This window comes from Notothenia coriiceps, unplaced genomic scaffold, assembly GCF_000735185.1.
Source record: "Notothenia coriiceps isolate Sejong01 unplaced genomic scaffold, NC01 NC01_scaffold00030835, whole genome shotgun sequence".
Classification (NCBI taxonomy): Eukaryota; Metazoa; Chordata; class Actinopteri; order Perciformes; family Nototheniidae; genus Notothenia; species Notothenia coriiceps.
This window is the reverse complement of record NW_011363536.1, coordinates 1-9,144: the sequence shown is the minus strand read 5'-3', so window position 1 is coordinate 9,144 and position 9,144 is coordinate 1. Positions and strand designations below refer to the sequence as shown.

Below are 9,144 nucleotides of genomic sequence, written 5' to 3'. Positions count from 1 at the left end.
AACAATTCATTAAGGCCTAACTCAGGCATATGCTGCAATAAACCACTGTACACTTAAGGATACTTTTAAAAAGGAGAGCAATGGTCCTGTAGAAGCTAGCAGGTGACCCAGCGCTGAGCCGCTAATCCATTTTTTTTGTGTGCCAAGTGAAAAAATGCAAAGCTTTATAGAAAATGAATGACAGTTAAAGGTGGGGTAGGTAATTTTGGAGAAACTAGCTCGAGTGCGCTAGAATTTGAAAATACACAACCGGAAAAGATCTGCCACTTCGTTATAGAGCCCCTCCTCCAACACACACGAACGCGCACATGACCAATGAGGGCACGAGATAAGTTTGTGCACAGATGGAAGGCTGACAGGCAGGTAGGCCATCCAGTTACTGGTCGTGCTTTTTACAGTATTACGGCTTCCACAGGTTACATTTTTTAATAGATTTTTTGTCAAAGCACTTAAGATATTCATTGCTATCGGGATGTTAAGAACATTCCATGGAATATAACAAAAAGTGTATCTCGAGCCGGTTTCTCAAACTTACCTACCGCACCTCTAAGGAGGGGCTGGACAAATCCTACAAAGAACTAGTCTCTGTACAACTTCAGCATAAATATGAAGTATAGGCACATTATCAATAATGATTGTCATCAGTCATTAACAGTAATCAGTGGACATTAGTGGACGCAGTAATATAAATATATAAGCATTTACAAATTCTTTCTTTAAAGAATATTTAAATAGATTTATGTTGCTCTTATCTGAACCTTCTAATCTATCTTTGGCATATGACATTCAGTTTTGTGTTGCAGTTTTGCAGTTTCACTGACTGCCGCTGCTGTCAGTAACACACTTATGTTTTTTCACGCGGTACTGTCTAGTGAAGTTTTTTCCACAAACACGGCAACTGAAAGACTTCTCCCCTGTATGGAGTGTCATGTGTTGTGTCAGGTGTCCCTGTTGTAGGAATCTTTTATCACAAACGGAGCAGCTGAATGGTTTCTCTCCTGTGTGGATCCTCATGTGTTTCAACAGGGTCTGACTCAGAGAGAAACGTGTGTCGCACACCGAGCAGCTGTAAGGTTTCTCTCCGGTGTGAACTCTCATGTGTCGGTCCAGAACTCCGCTGCGGATAAAGCTTTTAGGGCAGAGAGAGCAGCTGTATGGTTTCTCTCCTGTGTGGGTTCTCATGTGCGAGCTCAGACCCGTGCTTTGACTGAATCTATTCCCGCAAACTGAGCAGCTGAAGGGTTTCTCTCCGGTGTGAATCCTCATATGTCTTACGGCGTCTGATTTGAAGCCAAATTGTTTCTTACAGACTGAACATCCAAATGCTTTTTCCCCTGAGGCACTTATCTTATTTGTGACAAAACATGCAACCTGTGACGGTTTTGGAACACAAACGGCGCAAACGAATGGAGGAATTTTTGCCAACACACAGTCCTTGGACTCAATTGTTTTACCACATTTAGAGCAGTTCAAAGACTTCCTACCAGTGTTACCTTCTTTATTACCCTTGGGAACACTATTATTCTTGATCTTTTTTAGATCTGGCTGAGGTTTCCCTGGCTCCTGCCAGTCTTCATCACTGTTGTCAGTCTCAGGCTCACTAGAGTCTGAAGTCCTGTCGTCCACAGCTGGTGGACTGAGGGATACACCTGCCCGGATCGGAGTTAATGTCACAGTGTCAGCTTGTTTATCTGCAGGGTTGTAATCATGAGCTGGCTGTGAGAAGCCATCAGGATCTAAGCTTCTGGTTGGTTCTGATCCTCTGCAGTCCTCTCTATACCTCTCTTTCTCCATCTGTGGGGCTGAGCTGCTGTTTTCTTCTTGTCTCTGATGAAGCTGTGGCTCAGCTTTCTCTTCATCATCTTCGCTCTTCACAGCGACAAGTTGCTCCTGTTCCTCTTTAATGTGGGGGGACTGATGAACATCTCCAGATAATACTGAAACAAGAAACACATTAAGGCAGTCATTAATTACAGGAATTGTAATGATGCTGCGTTACATTCATGCTAAATGTTATAGTTTTTAACTAAAGCCCCTTGCTAATGCTAATGTTGAACATTTTAAAAGTTATAGGGAACGGTTAAGTAAGGGACAATGTGTGAAGAGGCGGTCACTGATGAGAAAAGATCACCAACAAAGGAGAATCCTGCTACAGGCTAAAACAAAGTAACTAAAGCAGAACATTCTACACACTAACATGTGTGACTTCCTGTCACTTCATGAAGGACAGCCAAATCTTATTTGAGCACAGCCCTGATTATGTGTCCTGCTACGTTCTCAAATATAGAGATTATCTGCTTTTCCTGTTTTATATTATATAAAAGAAATGTATTGAAATGTCTTCGGGCTTTGTACTGACAAAACAAGACATTTGCATCGACTTTGAACTTCACTATTATCTGACCTTTTAACCTTTTAAACCCGGTAGCCCCGGCAACATCTTGCAAGAAACAGCGTCTGAGGGCTTCTTAACATTTAACAAACTATGAATGTGTCATACCCACTTAACGAAAAGAAACTCAGCTACCTGACGATATTAACCATTTTTACCAAAACAAAACACAAGTCTAACGCCGAGCCTCTGAATTAGCACTAAGTGAAAGAGTGCTAACGCACATAACTCCCGGTAGAAATATTATATACTTCAACGGATCTGCACAAACAAGATATCACCTGAAAGCTGATATTCCACAGATTCCAATGTTATAAGTATCAACACTGTGCGACCAAAACTCGCGGCATCGAAAGCCAGCAAAGACAACACACAACTTCACTTTACGTAGCCAAAACGGCAAATACGTCTTACCTTTGCTGTTTTCTGATCAAAAGTTGTGTTCAATGGCATTGAAACGCATAAAACGCTGCTGAAGGTTAATCCAATGTCTCTGTGTCACTTTGAAATGATTACTGATAATCCATCATCATATTTATGGCAATAAGCCTAGTTTTCAGTTTTTTCAGAGTGTAAGATAGCTTTCGGTTTGGACAAACTGCGTGCGCATCACTCTCACTCCTGAATGGTAACGTCTAGGTTGATTTAGGAACTTCCCCTAGATTCTATTTGGTCTAACGGTTCAAAAGAGGTGTCAATCACCAAAATCGACCAACGGGTTCCAGAGATATGGCAAATACACCCAAATGACCCCAGAGGTGGTTTTATTTTTCTAAACATCTCTAAAAAGGTCATATTTCACTTGTTTTGCATCAATCTTGATACAGGGTACTTATTATATGTTATAGTTTGGATTCCTAAAGCTTTTAGTCTACTATCCCATCATTCAAGGGTAGTTTTTCACTATAGTAATGGGTTTTTTTTGGACGGAAACTATAATTTACATTTTTACACTATGTTCAATCTGAATTGACTTTAAAATAAAAACATCATGACCATAACTTCACTTCTAAAAGGGGTAAATTAATAATCTTCTCAAAGCAATGATAAACCTGTGAGTTGGTGTTACGTTCTCCCTTTTCTGTTGTCCTCTCTGTCTCTCTGCTGCGCAGGTACACCTGGTCCGCCCCTGGCTCCGCCTCCCCCAGGTGTCCTAATTCCATTCAGCTGGGGACTTAAAAGGAGAAGCTGGAGGGGAAGAGGGTCTCTCCCTATCCTTATGCCGGAAGACTCCGTCCGTGGACAATCTCTCTCTGCTGTTTTGATCCGTAGATCCCTTTTGTTACTATGTCCATATGTGTCCTCTGGAGGACCAGGTAGTATAGGTTTTCGCGGCTTTATTTTTCCCGTAGGGTTTTTGTTAGATCTCTGAGTAGAGGAGGGAAGCTCTGGGACCTACGGCTCGTGGTGTGGCTGGCCCAGGCCCCCTTCTTCCTTTTGTTTGTTTTTGCACGTCCTCCAGAACTTGTTCATTTGCCGGTTGGCCCATGTAAGTAACGGCTGTGCTCTAAAATAAATGCTCGCCGTTAAGTGCTGAGTGTTTGGTGTGATTTATTTTGTGTTGCGGGTCTTCCCATGAGCCACTACCCTTTGGTAGAGGGCGGGTCGTAACAGTTGGATGTAGAAGAGTCAGAATCAATATAGATTTTTTTTTACTTTAAAGAAAAATCAGATTGAACGCAGTAAAAAAATGTAAATTATTATGTCTGTCCAAAAATAAAACATTACTTATAGTGAAAACCACCCTTGAATGATGGGATGGTTGACTAAAAGCTTTAGGAATCCAAACAATAACATATAATAAGTACCCTGTATCAAGATTGAAGCAAAACAAGTGAAATTTGACCTTTTTAAGAGAGATTTAGCACACAAAAAACCCTTCTGGGGTCATTTGGGTGGATTTGACCTATCTCTGGCCCCCCTTGGTTGATTTTGATGATTGACATCTCTTTTTAACCGATAGAGCCAAGGAAATCGAGGTGAGGTTCCACATACACACACATGTTACCACATAAGGAGTGAGAGTGGCGCGTAACCAAAACAGCAAGCTGTCATACACTCTGGAAGCTATCATTATCAGCTAATATGAATATTTTTACATAAAAATGGAATTATGGATTATCAATAATTTTTTCAAAGTGACAGACACATTGGATTAACCTATGGATTAACCTTCAGCCGCGTTTTTCTCGTTTTAATGCCATTGAACACGACTTTTGATCAGAATAACAGAAAGAGGTGAGCATATCTCTGTGTTTTGCTACCTAAAGCTACGTTGTGTGTTGTCTAGTTTTGCTTCCCCTGTCGCAAGTTCTGATCGCTCAGTGATGATACTTATAATTTTGGCAAAGACAATCTTAATTCCTAGGCTCCTTCAACAATGCAACATAAATATATATTAAACAAATTTAAAAAACAATTAAAGCTGCGAGCAGCGATGAGCGGGTCTTCGACCATCCGCGTAGGTTCGCTGTTTTCCGCATGTCGACGTTGCGCTGATGTTATAAGGACTCGGTCGTTGGCAAACGTGGGAAGTTTCAGGCCGATCGGACAATGTACATGGGAGTTACAGCAGTAACATAAACATCGTGTTTGATGGCGAGTGATCTGTCGCCATGGCAACGGCATTTGAGGACAACCCATAATAGGCTTAGATGTCTTGAGGGCTGCATAATCATCAAACATGTGAAGTTTTGAGCAGTTTGGAGCATGTTCACTGGAGTTATGAGAAAACCGTGTTTCATGGCGAGTGATCTGTCGCCATGGCAACGGTATATGATGACACCTCATAATAGGCTTTGATGACTTGAGGTCTGCATCGTTATCGAACATGTGAAGTTTTGGGCCGTTTGGAGCATGTTCACTGGAGTTATGAGAAAACCGTGTTTCATGGTGAGCATTGTGTTGCCTTGGTAACGGCATTTGACGAAATCTCACAAATTAAATATATCTGTCTTAAGGGCTGGGCTGTTAGCACACGTGAACTTATAGCAATATCGTGTTTAGCGGGGAGGGATGCGTTGACATGGCAACGGCTTTTGAGGAAAACTCACAAGTGGCACAGACATGTTGAGGTCCGGACCATTAACCATCATCTAAAGTCTGGTGCCGCCTGGACGATTTTCCTTTGAGTTGCGACAATATCGTGTTTTATGGCGAGGGATAATGGCATATGATGAGACCTGAGATTTGGCACTTGGTAGAGCTGTTGAGGAATGGACCGGTGATATACAACCAAAGTTTGGTGGACGATCGTCAGTTGGAGTTATGACATCATCGTGTTCCATGGCGAGGGATCTCCTAGCATCGAGCGAACGTGAAAATGGGCGCCGCATAACGACTACACTGTGCGGTAAAAAATTATGATTTTTCAGCCTCCATGTCTTGAGACGCTACCCTCCGAATTTGGAGTCGATAGGATCAAATCCCTAGGAGAAGATCTCTGAAGTAAGGAGGGCGAAATTCAAAATGACCGACTTCCTGTACGCTTTTTTATACAACTACAAGAGGCTATTTAAAAAAACATGACATTAGATTTTTAAAAACATTTTTCTATTCATGTTTTGATCAATTCGTAAATATGTATAATTCAACATACTTTCAGCTCCAGAAACCATATTTCTGTAAATATAAATTTATCATAACCCATTGAAGAAGAAGGGGGGCGTGGCTCCTCCCACTAGATCAGGTGAGCTGCTCACCAAAGGGGGCGTGACCCAGGGTTTAAAATGAGAGGGAAATGTTTGGTTTGGTTGTTGGAGTGAGGCTGCAGGTGAGTTGCTATTTGGATGTTTTCTCATGGAGTGGTGAAATAATGACTGTCCATCCCTGCAACAAGCGTACCCTCTGAACGAGTGTTTAGTACAGCCGGTGACATCGTGACAGCAAAGCTTGCTTCATCCTGATCATATTGATCAACTAATATTCCTGAAGAAAAACCTGCAAGCTAGACATATGAGTTAAATCACTCAGTGAGGTGTTATGTCAGTGAGAGTGGTTTTTATTTGTACAGCAGCCTGTGTGTTCGCAAAAAGGCGGGGCTTAGATATAAATGCTCATAACTCATCAACAATGTATAAAAAAAACAAACATGTTGGTGGTAAGGTTCAATCTGCATTGGAGAATAGGCACAAAAAGTAATTTTCATTTTGGACTACAGGGGGCGCCAAAAACATGACAAATGTATAACTCAAGAACTGATGGACGAAATACATTTTAAATTTTTTAGACATACTCTGGGGGTGAGTATGAACTTATATTTAAAGTGTCGCAACGAATGACAAATGTGGGCGTGGCCTGTACTTTTTTTTTTATGACAATGTGCTAAAATATGCTTCGGAGCGCAAAACTTGGGACACACGTCAAAGCCCACGACCTTTTCGAGAATATAAAAAACAAACTTATTTTTTTGTTAAAACAGCTCAGTAGCGCCCCCTATTGTGTGGTAGTCACATATCGTTTCTCAGAACTTCACGAATTTAGGCACAGACATTCCTCATGGAATTGCGGACATATTACTCATTTGTAATATGTCGGCCATTTTGAAAAATGTGTGTTTTTCATGCATTTTAAGCACATTCTTGCGAACTCCTCCTAGGGGAATGATCGGAAAAATTCCAATCCAGGACAAGTTCAGCCCCTATCCAATATGATGCTAAATTGCGGAGCACATTTTTGATAAATCCATCGTGGAGTTCGTAAGCTAACAGCGAATACACCATTTTTGACGATTTACGCAAATTGCTCCAAACTACTCGCATATAGTTTTTCTGATATTCACGAAACCAGGGTTCGAGTTATGTGGGAGCCAATGGGAGCTGAGCTGCCCTAAGGAGGGGTCTGAGCTCCCACGGACGCAGTGAAATCATACATCTGTGGGGGTCGCTAATTCATTACCAACAACCATTATTTTAATCACAAATTATGCATGTGTCAATGTAATGAGTATTATTTACGCTAATGAGGTGAATAGGCTAAAAGAAAAACATGTTTTCCAAAAGAACTGCGCATCTCTTGAATAACAATATGCTGCGCTGCACCTCCAATCCAAAATCGACTCCGGAGAATACATATTTGTACCCTTGGTTATAGCTCCTCCAGAGAGACTCCTCTCTCCTCTAAATCAGTGTATCCTTGGTTACGGCACCTCCAGACAGCCTCCTCGATAATCGATCCTCAACGAGCCTTTAGAGAAATTTGTTTTCCTTCGAGATGGCGCGCCAACATCCGTTTCCGGGTCGCTGCCGGAGGACCTGTGACGCAAAAATTAGAAAAATGACAAACGGCTCATTTCCAAGGACTCGCGCGCGTCTGCTTGACGCCGGGACGACCGGCTGCCCTCCCCGACAGGCGCACGGACACGAGGGCCCGCTCATCACTGCGCACACTTCTGTGACTGCAGTTTTAATATTAATATTATTATTATTTGTATTACTGTAAATTACCTTGAATATGTCTAACTATATTTAAAAGGAGTTACCTTTTAGAGAAGTGATTATATTTGCATGACAATATTTTTCTATGGTAAAGTTTTTGTTTTGCACACTGATAGTAAGAAGAACGGGACTCTTATTTTGAAGGAACTTTTACCGGAAGTCAATGGACAACGGAGCAGTGTAAACACACATGTATAATGACGGATAGATGACGAATAAATTAACATACTAAATAGTTGCATTCGGTTTTTAGCACCTGGCTGATAAGGGCATAAGCTCTTACGTTGGTAATGATTGTATAAATGCAAGGATGTGCAATAAACAGATACCATCAGTCTGACCATCATTCAGCCGGGGACGCTACAATTATATTGGTATCATATTGAAGCCAACTCCATCGATCAAGCCAGTGTGGCTGAAACTTTCTCTCCCTCTTCTTTTCATACTCCCTGTCACTCTCCTTTTAAAAAGGTCCCATGTCATGGCCATTTCTACTGATCATAATTCCATTGTTGAGGTCTACTAAAATAGATTTACATTGTGCAATTTTCCAAACTCACATTGGTTTCTCGTACAGCATCTCTGTATAGTATGTGTATTCACTCTCTGTCCTAAGCGGCTTGTTGGAGCTCCTGCCGCCCCCTCCCTGTGAGCCCAGTGGCCGTCTGCGAGCCAGCAAGACACAGCGAAACCCAGCCCAAAACCAGCCCGAGCACACACACCTGCAGCCTGACTGGGAGTTTGTGTGTGTGCTCACACACAGCCTCGCCGCGTCCCGCTGTCTCAGTCGGAGAAATCGTAGTACCCCTCACTGCAGTGCGCAGTACCACAGGCCCCTCCTTCTCAACTTCAAGATCGCCCCTCCTTCTCAACCTTTGAGCACGTGACGGGACGCCCCTCCTTCTCAACCTTTGAGACACGTGACGGGACGCCCCTCCTTCTCAACCTTTGAGGCACGTGACGTCCCGACTCCCGTGTTGTGTACTTACCCAGTCACAAAANAGTGTGTTACGTAATGCTGTGTAATGTCGCATTGCATATTTACCTGCAATAACCTGTTCTTATAAAAAGTCATTTATTCTGATATGTTCTTAACATTTACAGAATAAATGACTTTTTATAAGAACAGGTTATTGCAGGTAAATATGCAATGCGACATTACACAGCATTACGTAACACACTATAACACAGCAACAAGTTCTTACAAAAATTCCGCATAAAAAAGCCTCGGCACGTGACCTCCCGCGTGTGACGTAACACGGGGGACACAAGGGGGAGAGCGGCCGATGTAACGTATTAATAAACATGGATCCCAAT

The 9,144-nt window shown here is 42.2% G+C and overlaps 1 protein-coding gene across 1 annotated transcript; it reads right to left on the bottom strand.

The window, feature by feature from the left end:
* Positions 1-475: 475 nt before the first annotated feature.
* On the bottom strand, positions 476-2,027 carry LOC104959711 (gastrula zinc finger protein XlCGF8.2DB-like). Its single transcript, XM_010787610.1, has 2 exons — positions 1,781-2,027; positions 476-1,649 (listed from the first exon to the last, which is right to left on the bottom strand). Exons 1-2 carry the CDS (start codon positions 1,860-1,862, stop codon positions 814-816), a joined length of 918 nt encoding a protein of 305 aa, XP_010785912.1. The 5' UTR covers positions 1,863-2,027; the 3' UTR covers positions 476-813.
* Between the last annotated feature and the right edge of the window lie 7,117 nt (positions 2,028-9,144).